At 36.7% G+C, this 16,887-nt stretch overlaps 1 protein-coding gene across 1 annotated transcript in view; it reads left to right on the plus strand.

The window, feature by feature from the left end:
* Positions 1–16,887, plus strand: part of COG5 (component of oligomeric golgi complex 5) — a 183,340-nt gene that overhangs the window by 4,926 nt on the left and 161,527 nt on the right. The window contains exons 4-6 of the mRNA XM_064656312.1: positions 136–190; positions 301–370; positions 5,444–5,564. Of these exons, the coding sequence (XP_064512382.1) occupies positions 136–190; positions 301–370; positions 5,444–5,564 (246 nt within the window). The remainder of the gene's footprint in view (positions 1–135; positions 191–300; positions 371–5,443; positions 5,565–16,887) is intronic.

Raw genomic sequence — 16,887 nt, forward strand, 5'->3', positions numbered from 1 at the left:
GCTTTGTTGTCAAGGGGGAAACTGTTTTGATTTTTTTTTTATGCTATGGTAGTCTGCAGTAGTTACTATGATCTGAAGAAAAACTCCTTGTAATTGACGAGTGTTCCATGTAAAAAAATCTACTTTATTTTGCAGGTGTCCTCCAAATGATGCAAACTAGAATTGGTGCTCTACAAAGTACTGTTGATAGGTATGATGTTGATGATGCCATTCCTTCTGTGATTAGAAAGTATAAATTCTTATGTTCTGTAATGCTATTTATTAATCCTGTTATAAATAAATTTCTCTTCTTATTTTTAGAATTAAAGTCAAAATTGTTGACCCCTACAACAAAATAGTGTCTCGCACAGCTCAGCTAGCAAAACTTCAAGTAAGTTGCATTAAAAACATATTTTAAAAAAACCTTTTTGAACCTGTGTTATTTCACAATTGTCACACGAGTGGTCTTTTTCTACTCCAGTAGCCTGTAGTTTGTTGTCAGTATTTCTCAGTGAAAATCAGTATTTGTGTGTCTCTTCATGAGCTGCTGAGAGGTGCTTTATATTGCAAAGTAAGAAAATGTCCTTTGCACTAGCTTAAGTGAGAGATAGAGGGAAGGGTTATCTGAGTACAGATTAATTAAATTCTCACTAATGCTTGTGTAATTTTGGTATTTAATGTTATGGTGCTGTTGTGTAGAAGATGCTTTTTGCCCCTAAGTTAATGCGAGCTTGGCTGCAGTTTAGTAAAGAGTTTGGGAATTAATTCTTGCCAAATAGCAAGGATGCAACTTAAGGAGTCATTTGTGGTTGTGGAGTTTTGTAAGCCCGCATTCATAGTTGTCCTTGTCATTTAAATATAAGTGGAGTCTACAGGGGAATGTAGATCACTGTTAGAGGATAGCAGTGGGACGGAGCTTATCACAATCATGGTGACATAAGTGTCGAACACTTCCATGGATAATTTTATAGCAGTTGAAAACTATTCCGTAGATCTTCAGGAGTCATGTGTCTGTATTCTGTTAAGTTTATGGTTTGAAAAGCAACACAGCTCCACCCCCACAAGTGTTTAGTGAGTTACTGTTTGAACTATTTGTCTTTGCAAGTTTACCTTAGCTTTGCAGAACTAGGAACTTACCTTTTAGTAGCTGAATTTTGAGCTGTGGATGTACACTCAAGTAGATTGCCATCTGCAAGTGACTGCTGTTGTAGAGTAGATTAAGCTGCAAACTTCTGCAGTTTCTAGTCTGGAGGCTGGTGGAGCAGCTGCACTGCTCTCTTGGCTGAACTGCTCTTTTCTACATCAGTAGCAGTGAAGTTCAGCAGGAAGCTCTTAACAGTCTGTTCAGCCAGTTTGACTGGCCACTTATCCTGCTGTTTTCCGTTCCAGCTGTTACAGTTTTTGTCACTGGGTAAAATTCTGTGACTTCCATGTGGTAGGTTAGGTGCAGATTTTTTGTTGTTCTCTGATGTATGTTGAATATGTGGAAAAGGTTGTGGGAATTTGGGGCTAAAGATGAAGGTAATTTCTGCCCTGCCCTTACACAAAGTCAAGCTGCAGAAGGATGTCTGAGAAGAATGAGTCCCTCAGCTTAGGAAATGTTTCTTGGGTGCTCTTTGCTTTCTCTTGGCAGTAGCAGGGTTACTTGGGTTTTCCTGTGGTGTGAAAGCAGCATCCATCCAGGGTCAGCATTACTCAGGCTGTGCCAGGGGATTTGTAATATCTGGCTTTTCTTGCTGTAAGTCAGAAGCCTGCTAGTCTATCCTTCCTAGCATTCAAATCCACTTGGATGGGTACCGCAGTGTGTGAAGAGGAATGATGATTCCAGCTTTTCTGCTAGTGAGAGTCCATCCTCAGCATGAGAGCAACTCTCCCTTCCTTATGTTGGCAGATACTGAGCGAGTACTTTATGTTGCACTGCACTGCAGGTCAGGACACCTAAATTATGACATGAAGCTGGACTTATGGAGAACTGAGTCAATAGGAAATCTCAGCTCTCCTGCTTCCCCAAGATGCAGTCCTGTGGTGTCCTTTACCTGTCTGACTCATTTGTTGAGGATGGGAGGGGAACAGCCCAGGAGACAGTTTGCTTCCTGGCAGTGGCAGGGCTTAGGACATGAAATTGCTACAAAATGCAAGACTTGTGGCTTGGGACATTTTCAAATGTAGTAATGATATCAGCTGATGTACAATTGGTAGAATAAGTAGAAAAAAGTAGATAGCTAGTAAAAGAGGTTGCTTCTGTCAAAATCTGTAGGGTCGCCAGGTATGTTTTGCTGAAATGTGTGGTGTTGCAGGGCCTCTTGTACTCGTGATGGTGTTATTTTAGTACCTCTGCATTGATTGCTATGGGACTACTCACAAACTAAAGGAATATTTGACTTGCATAAAGCTAGATTTTGCCATCCTTAATTGTTTTTAATATAGTACAACATTCTCACTTCAAGTAAAACTTCAAGTCTAGTCCTGAATTCTAAATCTCTGCTGTGTGATTCTGTATATTGTGTCTTGCTCTTCTTTTAGAGCTTCATGGCATCCCAAGGGAGCAGCAGACTCAGCAGGCTTACTTCCTGCTTTAAATCATACTGTCCTCTTCTGACTCTTTCCATAGTCGATCACAAGCTAAATGGGAGTAGTTAACAGCTGAAATGTGTAGACAGAGAGTTTGTCCTTCAGAGGGTTATTTTCTGTGCAGCTCTGTTTAACCGAGTGTTTCTACATGGTCTCTTGGTTTCAGATATCTTGGTGTTTAAAAATGCTTACAGTAGCCAAATGTTTAAAACATTTTTAAAAGAATAATCATTCTGTATTTTAAAGTTACTCTCTCTTTAAAATATTTACCAGTAGCAGCTTGGATCCTGATGCTACTGTAAATAAATAGTAAATATAGTCTGAAGATAGTGGGCAGTCTCCTCTTTCTTCAGGCTTCATAAACAACAAAATATATACATTGAAGTACCTTGCACATATGGCTTAAACACTGGCACATTTTCAAGTGTCCCTCTCTTTATAATTAAGTCTTCTTTCAATAATTTCTTTAAATTAACTTAAGATTAAAAGTAAGAGGCTTTTCAATGTCTTGAATTGTAAGCAATAATGTCTGTTATTGTTGATATGTTGTTTTAAACTTCAGGAGATAGCTAACATGTAACCTCAAAAAAAAATGTAACCATTGTAACCAGGGCCTCTAGCCTTTTCCAAATTAATTCTTGCTTCAACAGTGGAATCCATTTCTTCTTGGTTGAAAGCATCTTCTTTAGAAAACCATACTGTATCAGCTCAGGAATGGAACGTTTCCTGAATTAATTCAGACTTCTGTTATGGATGTGGTCAGGTTAGAGGATCTGGCATCTGTGAACAACTCCACTATTAGATAAAATTTTTTATTTCTGTTACATGGTCCTTATATGTTGCATTCTTTTACAGTGACTGGGAGTTTTATTAAGTTGAACAGCTCACATAAATGAAAATACTTGGGTGAAACAGGTTCTTTGTCAAGGGCACATTGCAGTAACAATTATTGTGAAGTTGAATGCATCTTCAGTGTCTTTGGATTTTTCTCCTCCTCCTCCTAATTCACAGGGCCAGAATTTTTTTTTCTCCTATATCTAAATGTAGCTTTTCCCATCTCATACTCAGTTTGATTGTTGTTTTCAAAGATTGTTTCTTGGGACAGGAGATAATGAGCAACAATTCAATGAAAAAGACATAATCTTTTGGCATGTAAAGTAAAAGATGGTCAGAAAATAACTGAACTTAAATTCCTAGGGAAAAACGTTAGCGAGAGGTACACAATTGGATTAGAAAGTAATTAAATTTGAAAGCAAAGTCGTAATACTATGGCCTCTTATTTGGCAAAGCACAGTGCACTATATAAAAAGCTATTTCTGATTCATCTTGCAGAAATTTAGTTCACAGATAGGAAAGTGATATGTGGATTAAGATTTTTCTAATTAAAGAAATGAATTAATAAAAATTAATATATTAATCTCTCAAAGCAGGATAAGCCCCACTTAGTTCTCACTAATGGTAATAGAAATCATGTGGTTTAGTTGTTTTAGAATGCTTAGGAAACTTGCACTTCAGACTGTGGTAGAGAGCCCAAAGCAGAGAGAATAATTGGGCTTTTCACTGATTTACCTCAAGGGGGCTTTTTCTAATTTTTCCTTTTTGTTCTGTCTAGATGTTTAACAAAATTAAACTATAAATATTTGTGTTTCCATTGTTTTGTGCTGGCATAGGGAAGAGACTACTAAGTTGTAGTGAATATTAGTTGAAATGATTCACTTGTGTATGCTTTCCTGTTACACGTTAACATTAGTTTTCAAGAAATTAACTTGAGTATGAAAAAGAGGTTGAAAGTCTTTCAGATACTAAATATTTTTTAAAGTAATTTTAAATTAATTTTTTATATCCATAAGGTCAAAACTTCAGGAGACTTTGCCTTCAGTACCAAAGAAAGTACCTCTAGAGCAACTATATCTTAACTTGTTCCAAATTTCTTACCATTCTTGTTAATCTGATTGCAGATGTTAGACTGAACCTATGGCTGTAATGAAATCTGAGTGACATTTCTGAATTCTAGTTTAGATATTAGCCACTGCAGAATGTTGCTGTTCCCATAGCATGTACCTCCTAACCCCACTGACCCAGTCCAGCCCTAGAGGAACTCTATGCTTGATGTAACTTACAGTTTCTCTGTTATTTAATGTGTAAGAAAAAACCTGTTTCAAGATCTTAGTTGAGTGAACAATTACGAAACTATTATGTTTGATTCAGATGTGCCTTTTTTTCTTATTTGGTGCTAATGAAAACATACACAAATATGTTTCCTAAAAATTTGTGTTTTACATTCATCCTCCATTTTTAATCAAGAATGCCATGTATTTAATAAGAATATGAAAGAATGTGAACTAATAGTTGGCTGAGTGAAGGTCACTGGCTTTATGAAAGTTTTGCTGAGAATTAATTTTTATGTATATTCCTACCATAAGAGTCAATATTGTAATAACAATTTAGCCATTAAGTTTTATTGTCCTCTGAAGTACATGCTTCCATTTTCCTTATTTTGGATCAATATTTGATTGGCAAGGCCAATTTCCTAATTTTACTAGAGCTTAAAGAGGGGAAGAATATTGAGGACAGTTGTACAATATAAAATAAAGCTCACTTCTAGTTAGAAATAGAACATGCCTCTGTCGTTGGGTTCTGAGTTGCCTTTGTTTTTTGCACAGCTGATGACAGTGTAATCTCAGTAGCCCCCTAAAAGGTAATTACCAGCTTTAGAAAGTATTGGTCTTTATAACATAGAATGATGTTCAAAAATTCTGAAAAAAGGGATTTCAGTGTTCTAAAGTTCCTTGGTTTTGTTCACATACATATTTCCTATTTCCACATTTGTGGCCCAGCATTATGGGATCCTGATATACTGATAATAGCCCCTAATGCTTCGATTTCCCCACAGGCTGCCTGTGACTTGCTGCGCAGGATAATACGCATCTTGTATCTCAGTAAGAGACTTCAAGGACAACTGCAAGGAGGAAGCAGAGAGATAACAAAAGCTGCCCAGAGTCTCAATGAACTTGGTGAGTCCTTCTTAGTTACTTTGAGAGGCATTTTTAGCTTACACTCACATGACTAGCACTAGCATTTGACTTAAAGAAATACTCAAACCTTTTTTCTATGGTTCTTGCTGTCTGCTTCCTGATTTAAACTGAGAAATGGCATGGACAGAACTTGTTAATACTTTCCATTTTTCCATGTGACTTGTCTAGATACAGGTATTTAATAACATGAAAATTCTGTGATAATAACTTGGGTTCTTTTGGGCAACAATTTCTTTGTGAAGCAATTTCTTTTTGGTTTATATTTGTATAAAATGCCTTTAGAGGCAACAGGTAGGTATTTGGCTTTTGGAAGACATTGCACTATGATAAGGCATAGTTTAAATAACAGTTCACATCCTAAACAAAGTTATTGGCCCTGTGACCTTTATGAAGGCCATATGATACACAGGTACCTAACTGAATTCAGATACTGGGAGCATCCTGCTGCAGTAGTGACTAATTACCCTGTATTTTATTGACATTATAGGAAGAAAGATGAGATAGTTCTCATGAATCATGTTACATTGGTACATTGTTTTCCATACTTGAGCTAGTTTGGGAAGTTCCACACTGTGCTGCAGGATGCAGTGAGGAGCATCCCATTAGTCTAGGAGATCAGTTGTTGGTGGTGTATATGGTATCTTGCCAACTGTTTCTCCTTTGAGTTAATAGTATTCAAATTTCAGCTTCCAAAAATAGGTTGTGGGAGGGCTGAACTATCAAATGTTCAGATCATCCTGAGGTTTATTGTGCATATTTGTCAGTACTGCTCTTTTTATACTGTGTAATCAAAAAATTATTAGACAATGACTTAGTCTTATAATTGGCAGATGCTGTGTTGCAAACAGAAGGTCTATATAGTTATTTAGTGTTTTAGTTTGACTGGAGCACTTGAGCACCAACTGTAGCATTCTAAGATAGACTATTTTTCTGATTTTTTAAAAATTTTCTTTCCATTTGGGTCTCTGTTTATATATTCAGGATATATAAAGTAATACTGTCTTTTAACTACCTGAATTACAAGTCTTCTGGGATAGAGTGCTAGATCCTATTAAAAAATTAGTACAATTTAATGGTAAAATCTGAGATATGTATCTTGTGTAGCTTTTAGGATTTCTTTCTTTGAAAGAAAATGCCTTTTACTCCTCTCCTTCCTCTTTTATTTTTTTATTTCACTCTTTCAAAAAAGAACTTGCACTTTCTTTTGTTAAAGTGCCACAGTCTTTTGAGTCTCTTGTTTTCAAATACTTGGTCTTTTCCTGAAGCTTAGCAAAATCTGAGTAATTTTTGTTAAAAATGAATGGAAATGTGTCCCTTCAAGGGAGCCCTTTTGAGTTTCATCCTATGGTCTATGGGGGTAGCCCAGGCTTGTGGTCCTTAATTTAATCCTTGATTCTACATGGTTTATGGCCAGGTATAGTCTTTTGTTAGCAGGAATGTAGCGTGTTGCAGGGAGGCTGGGTCTTAGGGTATGGCTGGGGCATTGCTGTGCTATGCTGTGCTTCTGGACTTGAAAGGCGTTGGGACGTGTGGGAGATCTGTGGTAGGGGGGTGGGAGTGGTGTGGGGCAGGAGAGCGGTGAGGCTGTGGTGGCTTGGGGTGAGGTTGTGGAAATTCTGTGCAGTAGAAAGATGGGAAATGTGATGCAGTGCTCAGTGGTGGCAGGAGGGTGGGAAGCAGTGGGAACAGACAGTGGGCACTGGTAATTCAGTGAGATGTGAACACTTTGGGAGGGCTTCGAAAGTACTACAACATCTGGTGGTAGTAAATAGGTGATGTGAGAGCCTGGTATTGGGTAGGAACCTCTGTGTCATGGAGGCTTGCTTTTGAGTTGGGGTTCACGGCCAAGATGAATATTAAGTTGTGGTTTTAGCCAGATATTTCTGAATATCTCTTTCATCTCATTCAAAGAAAAAATCTTCCCATTATTTATTACCTTCCTGTTGTATGTGTGGTGCAGTATAATTTCCGCTTTGTCAAAATCAGTGCACTGTGATCTCACTGTGAAAGGTTTGCACTTTCTGTGGCTGTAATGTACCTTCCATTGCTTAGAAGTTATTCTGGGTAGAATCTTGGGATAACTGGCAATTTATTTTTATATACTGTTATACTCTGTGTGTATGTTTGGGGGACACAAATGTACATGTGCCTGTTTAGGTATACGTATTCCACATATATTTCTGCAGCAAATCTATGTGAGTTCACTTACAGCTTTTACTTAGTTGTGTCTTCAGGTTTATTTTGCAGTGATAGGAAAAGCTATGACAAAAATATAAAGTCTTTGAATTAGATAGAAATATGGGTCAATCAGAGAAACTATAAGAAACAATTAACTTTTACTGAGAAGGTTTTTTTTATTGGACACTCTAAGTTGCTAGTAGTCTGCAGATCTCCAGCTTCAGTGGATGATGATAGGAAGTTTCTCTGAAAGCATTTGATAATATTTTGACTGAGATCTCTACTTAAAGCTAAAGTAGATCTCAAATTCCTCTGTGTTGGAGTTCTGCAACTCTTCTATCTCCCAACATACTTGGGTTCTCTAGCAAAGTAGAAGCAGAGTTGTGATTGTCTACTGAATAAGCTATTAGCTGCTTCTCTAGTGATGATTCTTTGCATTATACAATACAATTCAGTGTATAGATAGGTAAAACAAGCAATGGTATTCAGATGTCTCACAGTGCCTAATGCAGTGAATTATATGCCCTGACTACGCTCCTTGCTGATATTTAAATACAAATATTTTATCAAGTGAAAAAGAAACATTCCTAAGCAAGATTAAACAATAGAATGTGACAGGAAAATGGTACGCTATATACAGTTCCTTTCACAGAAGAAATTCTGCAGGCATTAAAATATCTACTTTCTTCCATGTGGGTATACAGAAATTACTGTTTTTAACAGCAGCCAGTAACTTATCAGATTAAGTTGAAAAAATTCTGAGTTGTGCAGCAAATGGCCAGCATAAGCACAGGCAGGTTGGTAATTCCATCTGTCAGTTACAGAGCTAGCTCTGGACAACCAAGGATGTCTATTTTTCCTTGCTGGGTACCTATAAATGATGTCATCATTATTAATATAAATGGTTAGACTTCTTTTAATGATCATAAACTCTTCATCTCTGTATATGGTTGTATTATAATTTACGTCACAGCAAGTTAATCGATTTGTTTGAATGACCTTGTGAGCATATATTTGTAGGCAGGCTTTTGCACCAGCCATAATTTTGCTCTTTTGTAAACTCAGACTGAGTCTGTGACTAAGCTATGCAGCCATAAAATAAAGGAGAAGGGATCTATTAAAACACGGTTTTGGGTGTCTTCAGTATAGAAATTGCTCCAGGACAATATTTCATGTAACTTAAGAGAGGATGGACAAAGATAGGACAATGACCTTGCTTTAAAGCTAAATAATTGTATAGAAATGGCAAAATATTGTCAGTTACTGAAGTCTAGCTAAAATGGAGAAAACCCTGTGTATGTACTGTGTTCCCATTGTGTTTTAACACCAGCCAGCAAACAAGCCCCATGCAGCCTTTTGCTCTCTCATCCCTGGTGGGACTGGGAGGAGAATCCGAAGGGTAAAGAAAGAGAGAAAACTTGTGGGTCGAGATAAAGACAGTTTAATGGGTACAGCAAAAACCATGCATGCAGGCAAGACAAAACAAGGAATTCATTCACCAGGCCTAACATGGCATAGAAGATTTAAGGGAAATTCAAGAAAATGTATCTTGTGAAGAAGTGTAGCTGGGCTAGAGAAAACCGAAATTAGTTAGGATATGCATGATAGTGGCTGAAATACAATTTGAAAGAAGCTATCTGACGATGCCTGGAAGGCCTCTTTGTAGCTGGCATAGTATAGGTGGTGGTAGCTTGGTCTTCTAAAGTGCACCCCAGAACTAGTGACATCTGCACAAAGGTGACAGTGATCTTGAGCCTGAAAAGTTGTCTTGTGGAGACTAGAAATAAATTGGACTTAGCACCTTTCTGGGGTAAATGATATGAGTCATGCAGGGTTTAAACAAGAAAAAGCCTGGATATAGCTGGTATGTCCATTAGAATAGAAATTAGAGGCAATGGAAGGAGGAAAACCTCATCTGCCTGTGGTTTGCCTTGGGGACCTTGTCTTGTCTAGTATTCAGGTTTCTTTGTTTCAGTGGGCTTTTCTGGTGTTGCTACTACATTTAATACCCTGGAGTTTCCACTGAAAAGGAACTTCGTTGTAAAGACTGAGAAGTTATCTATAGTACTGCAGCTCATCACCCAGTTTGTGTCATACAGTAATACAAAATAATGCTTAATAGAGGGAGACAATATGGTCTGTGTTTTTCCCATCATTGAAAATGACATTAATTAGAGCAAAATATTTCCAAATACTTTAAACCTAAAAAGTCTATTTTTCCCCTTTTTGTTCTCTGTTGCTGTTAAAACATAGACCTATTTCACAAAAAAGGAGAGAATGTTCCTTTGTGTACATGTATGTTGTATATATATGTATATAAAGGTTTATAATATTTATAAATACAAATATAAACAATATGTATATTCATCCTAATGTGTCTCAGTTGCTTTTGAGAGTAGTCTCGTTGTTCTTAGTGGTTATCTTTAGGAATTCCTGGGAGGAGAGATTAGATTCCAGAATCTAATGGAGAGCTTGCTTTATTGAAAATAGAACTTACTGCCACCGATTTTGTTTAGACAATTCAAACTAACTTGACTTCCATAAGCAAAGAAACTCTAGAACAAATAAACTGTTTGTTGGAGTCTATAATATAAAAGCACTATTAAATAGTAGGCCACATAGATTTATCAAGAATGAATCCTGTTTAACCAACTGTATTTTCTTTGTTGGCAGCATAACAGGCCTTGGGACTAGAGATCAATGACTGTCTTGTAGTTTGATTTAAATAGGGCTCTTGACACCATTGATTTAAATAGGGCTCTTGACACCATGTCACACTAGCAGGATCAGCAATAGAATCATGATGAAAATGTGCAGTGACTGCAGGAGTTTAGAGAAAGCTGTACCCCAAAAGTCTTTATCAGTTGTTCACTGTTGCCCAGCAATATGTCAAGTGGGGTGTTGTTGAAATATGTTCTGCAGCTGGCTAGTGTTTTCATTCATGATTTGAGTGATGTAATACGGTATATATGCTTATTAAATTTACAAGCAATAATCAAGAAGAGAAGAATGAAAAGTGTGTTGAGAAACAGGATTAGAATGAAAAATATTCTCAGTGAATTGGAGATACATCTCAGCTGAACTGATTTCATTTCTCTTCCAGGCAAGTGCTAAGTCCTGGCAATAAGTAGTTAACAGAAGGAATAGGAGAAATGACTGTATGGGTAACAGTTCTGCAGAGGTGAAGATCAGTGGGTAAAGGAACTGAATGTGTGTGGCTCTGGTTTGGAGAAGAAAGTCTGAGAGGCAGACTTTTTCTTCAGATAAATAAAAAATTTTCAAATGGGAAGGGGCTAAATGGCTCTCCATATCCACTGTGATTGAAACAGTAAGTAAAGGAGCTGAAATGTAGCAAAGAAAATTTTTATCTTTAATGTTAGGAAAGGTTTCTGTCAGTAATGATTATTTCAGGGGAGCTGTGAAGTCAGTATTTGAAGCTGTTTTAAAAACAGTTTAGAGAAAGCATATACCAGGAATAAAATCATAAAGTCATGCAATAGCTTGGGTTGGAATTGCTTTAAAGCTCATCTAGTTCAATCCCCCTGCAATGAGCAGAGACAATTAGATAGGGGTGGTTTTGCCTTGAAGTATGAGGACTGAGTAACCAATCCTCTGTTCTTCCCAGAAATGCTACTCCCACCCCCAACTCTGTTAACAGAAAATGTAGTATAGGGAAGTTTGGGGTTTTTTTGGTGGTATGTGTAGTTTTTTTGTTTGTGGTTTTTGTTTGTTTGTTTGTTTTAATTGGAATGCTCGATGTAAAATGTGCTTCACAAGTTGGTTTGTCGGGCGCTGTGCCCAGACACCTCCGGGATTATTATTAGGACAGTGACTGGAAAATTCATGCCATCACTTTAGTTCAGCCTCTTCTTATCACTCCTTCAGATGAAATACTAGATAAATATCCTCAAAGACCTTCAGCTCGCCCCTCTGACACAATTACTTCTCTTCTGGTTGTGACTGACATTCACATAAACTTCGCACTGTTCATGATGTTACTTGAGTGTTGCAAAAACTCAAAAGCTATTATGTCAGTATTGTCTAGGAGAATGCAGTGAGCAGGAAAAAGGAAAGTGATACTGACTATGTGAATGCAAATGTCAGAATGCAAACTGCTTGACTGTTTATAAGAAAAATGTTAATTTACTCCTGTAAGTTTTTTAATATTTGGGATCAGTGATGAATATTGGTTTGAGTTTATCAAAATACTAAGCACTATTAGTCATTTTTAGGGAGGCAACAGTTCTAATTTGTTGAAAACTTAAACAACTAATTTTAGTAGTAGGTGTTCCCACTGGTTTGTTTTATATCAGTTAGCCATATCTATTGCAAGGTGCAATTACCATTATTGTTTCCCCAGTGTGCCTTATTAATTGAGCATTAAAGTAACATAAATAATCTGACTAAAACACGGAGACTTATTCTGAAGTGATTGCAGATTGGCTGACTGTAATATTTGTTCCCTAGGTAAAATATTGTTGTGTAAAAGCCATTTCCTTTTAACTGCTGCAGTTATTGAAGTAACATTAAATATATGTTATGTGTCTGTACACAAGTATTACTGAACTTTCAGTGGTAAACTGTCTGAACATCTGCCATGGATACTATGGCAGCTCCCTTTCACTGCCACCTTCTTCCTGTATCCTGTTTTTTCTGTTGCAAGCAATAATTTACAGCATATGATTGCCAAGCCAGATCTTATGTTGAGTGAGGATGGACTTGGTTACTCATGTCAGTGTAGTCTTCCACTGCTAGTACACGGAGCAGAGAGATTTGTGGATATTAATATTGCCATGCACATTTTCTCATAAGAATCAACACATATCAGTCTGGAGGAAAAAGTTGCTTTCATGGTGCTTTTGCTTAGGGACTTAGGTTCCTTACAATTTACTGCCTTGTGCAAGACCTAAGTGTCCTCTAGGATAATACAGCGTATGTCTGTGTAGCACAGTGCATTGTTCTGTAGGGGTAAGTGAACTGATTTGATTAATAGAAATTACATGGCTTTGCTCGCATGACTCTTTGCCTGGGGTAATTAGTCCTGCTGAGAATGACTGAATTATATTACTGGCTCAGAGCCATCTGCATTATTTTTGAGTGCCACTGCTTCAGGTGGTGCATCTGCATCCATAGTAAGTGCAAATATCCCGCTAAAACATTTTTCTTCTGTCCCCGGTGGTGTTAGCAGTAACATTGCCAGACCTTCACTGAAGTTGTTTGGACTAAAAAATATCTGTGCCTTTCTGTACCTGAATGTAATCTCCATGTTCTTCAATTTCGTGTTGTCCCTTTCAGTTGAGTTGTTTTTTATTTTGCTTTGTTTTGTTTCTCCTGAGGCTCTGTTGCCATAAGATGGAAGATTTTGCAAGAAATTGTTGAGCAAATTTTTATTCTTAGTATTCCAGGCCAAAAAAACCCTCTCTGGTGGGAAGGTGAATTTATTTCTTGTTGTCTTTTGAAATAAAGAAAAATCTTGATAATATGTAACAAGTTCATTAATTTGAACAGTTGATTGTAAGATACCGAATTAATGTGCATGTAACAAAATTACTTTCAAAAATTAATACAGTTTTTAATTTTTTAGGAAGAGGCCAATGGTGTAAGACCTCTTTATCCTCTTAGAACAAGACAGACAGAACATACAGATTTCACCATCAGCTTGTGCTTTGCTGTGACTAGGAATCCTAACTTGGAAACCTGGTGTTAGACAAAGCATTTTAGGTAAATATTTAGTATGTTTTACTTAATCTCTGGCATGCATTCCTTTTCTAACCATTTTCAGTAGAAGACACTAAATAATTACAGGAACATGAGAGAAAAGACTTAAGTTTGAATTGATACAAGAAATAAATATCCTGTTGCAATTTTGTTCTTCAGCATAACCTTTAAATTACCAGGGCTTGAATTTGCATTTCAGGTTTTTTCAGGTTTTTAAAAATTTGATTTTGTGGTGATATAGCTTCACTGTAGTTTCATTTCCGTGTCAGTTTTCCAAAGTCATACCTATTTGAACCTATTGAAATTTAATTTTCTTTATGCATACAGTTCTAGAAAATTAATCCTAGTATAATTGTAACAGTGGGCTTTCTTGATGTCTAGTTCCCTTTAAACAACCATAAACAAGTTTCAAGTTTGCCATATTGAGTGAATTGTGAAACTACTTTTTCATGTAAGCAGTAAGCCGATTCCTGCTTTTGATGAGATTAATCTTTTAGCTATAACTACTCAAAAAATTAGATGTCGCTGTATTACTAAGTATTTTGTAATTTCAATCTCAAGTATACAGACCTTGTCAGAGGGTCGGAAGTGAATTACGATGTGTTCAAGTTGCCTTTGCCGTAGCATGTGGAGTATTTCTAACAGTTTTTGCCCTTATTCCAGGCCCATCAAAGACTTTTTTGTGTCTTTTGCTTTTTCTTTTTCTCAGTTACAGATGTCCACACCTTTTGTTCCTTACATTTCTGGAAAGCTTTGTACTTTCAAACTCCTTGTCTTCCATTACTCTGAATCTGATTGCTGCTATTTCATTATTAATATCAATTATGATTGTTATTGTTGTAATCTAATGTATAGAAGTTTTGGTTGTAGGCCAGTATTACATTAAGCTAGGTTTCAGCAGGTACAGCATAAAATCTGGGGCCTGACAGCTCTGATTTATTTCCTTCTAACAGTTCAGAAAACTCCAGTGGGAAAGAAATGTTATTGGACAATTACTAAGGAAGGGGAGAGGGAATGTGATGGACTGCCACAGTGTTTTCTTCTAGAGGAGGAATTATTAATAGGACAGCAGAGAAGCTGCACCCATCATGCAGTTGATAAGTTATTATTCATTTAAACTTTCTTGTGTATGGTCAGGCACCTGAGGCAAGAACAGTGTTTGCCTTGGTAGCACATTCAGTTCTGTATTTGAGATTGAGCCAGTACTTCTTATGAAACTGCAGTATTTTCCATTTGCTTTGGTAATGTGTCAGATGTTCTGGGGCTTTGAGAGCTAGAGGATTTATCTGGGGTTTGTAGTCCCACTGGGGTAATGCTGAAACAGAGGGAATTGGGAATTTTGAAAGATGAACTGGTTGGAAATGAAGAATAGAAGGAGTGATGTAAAGGGAAGTTATAAAAGGTCTTAGCAATTACACTATCCTCTCTTTTCTCATTAATGGGCTTACATGTAAAGGCCAGGTCTCATAAGATAGGTTTTTTCCAGTTTTTGTTTATTTTGCAATTAGTGAATTTAAATGTGTAATTCTAAAATCTGAAAAGTATACTTACATTGTTTCTTTAATTACAAAATTTTCCTTCTACTATCTTCTCAAAGTATTCCTGTAGAGCAGAAAAGAAATGATACCAAACCTGTTTCCATTTTACTGTTAGGGGATATTTGTTCCCCACCAGAAGGATGGTATTCCAGCAAGGTTTGGACCTTGTTTTTGCTTTACCTCTTGACTATTTCAAGTGTTTGAACAGTAAGTATTTTTATGTTTGTTAGCTAAGGTGTGTCATAAGAGTGGAGATGGGAAAGGATTTGAGGGAACCAGCAACACATATAGGCTTGTAGTTATGAATGCTTGTTTTCAGCCAGATACAGGATAAATACAAATTCAGAGGTTTTTTTGTATTTCTAATTGGTATGAAACTGTTATGGTTGTGTAACTAGTACAGATCTTACGGCATCTTTGAGTTTTGAGACAGAGTATTGTTACTGGATAGTCATACTTTTTAAATAGAACTACATAATTAAAAGTAGAAAGGAAAGCTATGGGTTTCAGTTTCCAGGGGACGTACAAATATTATCAAGACCCAAAGATATCTGTAGGCTATGTCTGCCTTTGAATCTAGTAATTTTTTGTGCACTGACTTTATAAAGTCTGTATTAGTTAAAAAAAAAAAAAGAAAGAAAATGGAACAGATTAAAGATGTGAAAAACGTTTAGAAGAAGTATTTCTGACTGAGAGAAGGGAAGAGAGACAGATATTAGTGGTGAATCTCTGAAAGATTATCTTTATGTGTCTTGTAAATTACCAACACATTGTAGGAAGTATGAATAGGTGGCAAGACTTTGAAAATAATTTACAGTGTCTCTTACATATTATATAAACAAAGCAAAAGGTATCTACTGAGGTGTCTGTGTATGTTCATGAAAAGAAAGGCAGGGTGGATTACATAATTTCAGAAAAGAGATAAACTCAGGGATATCAACAAAGCAGAGAGATGTCATCTCTAAACTGGTGGTGTATTCTTACTGTGTTTCAACAGGTATAAAAGCTTAAGTAAACAATTAACAGCTAGGAGTCTGTACCTATTATAAACAAGTTGGTGACACTAACAACTATTATGGAAAAATTTAGTTCTGTAGCTCCATTTACAGCTGGAATGATACATCTGAAACTGTGGATCCAGTTGTGCGATTTATTCTGGGTGGAGGTTCTGCAAGGAAATGACAATTTTATGTTTCAGGTAGGTCTGCATGTGCACCATCTGAAACTGTGATAGGAATTGGCATTTATAACTCTCTCCGTTCCCCTCTTCCTTTCCTGAGCATTTACATTCTTGGAAATTCAATAGTAAATAAATTCAGGGTAGTCCTCCCAGAACCAAAGTAATGATCTCTAAGGTGAGCAGATTTGGTGGTTTGAGTTCAATTATGATCACTTCCCCATGGGAAGGTGTGGAGAAATGTCACACATATTTTTTCTAGGTATGTGGGTCGAGAGTAGCTGGGAGGATGTGCTTCTTTTTGTTTATCTATGGCCAGTGGTGCAATCAGTTGTTCAGTGGTCGAGGAAATAACACTGAGAAGCAGTTCATAATATTGATCTTTGTCTTTCTTTTGGGACTGAAGAATTTATTAGTGTGTAACCTGGTGGTTATACAGAAGAACATGGTTCATTTAGAAATAACACTTCAGAATGGTATGTCTGAGGAAACAGAGGGTTTTTTTCTTTTTGAACAGTCAGATTCAGCAACAGGGTGAGAGAGAATAGAAATGGATGAAATGGACAGGTAACCTTTGATCACCAAGGAAAAGAAGTGAGCATTTGCTAAGAATGGTTACTAGAAGATCAAATAATGCTGGTAGCAAATCATGTTTGGAAAATTTCATTGGAGGTAATAGAAAGAGAAGTTT

The sequence above is a fragment of the Pseudopipra pipra genome, chromosome 5, assembly GCF_036250125.1.
Source record: "Pseudopipra pipra isolate bDixPip1 chromosome 5, bDixPip1.hap1, whole genome shotgun sequence".
Taxonomy (NCBI): domain Eukaryota; kingdom Metazoa; phylum Chordata; class Aves; order Passeriformes; family Pipridae; genus Pseudopipra; species Pseudopipra pipra.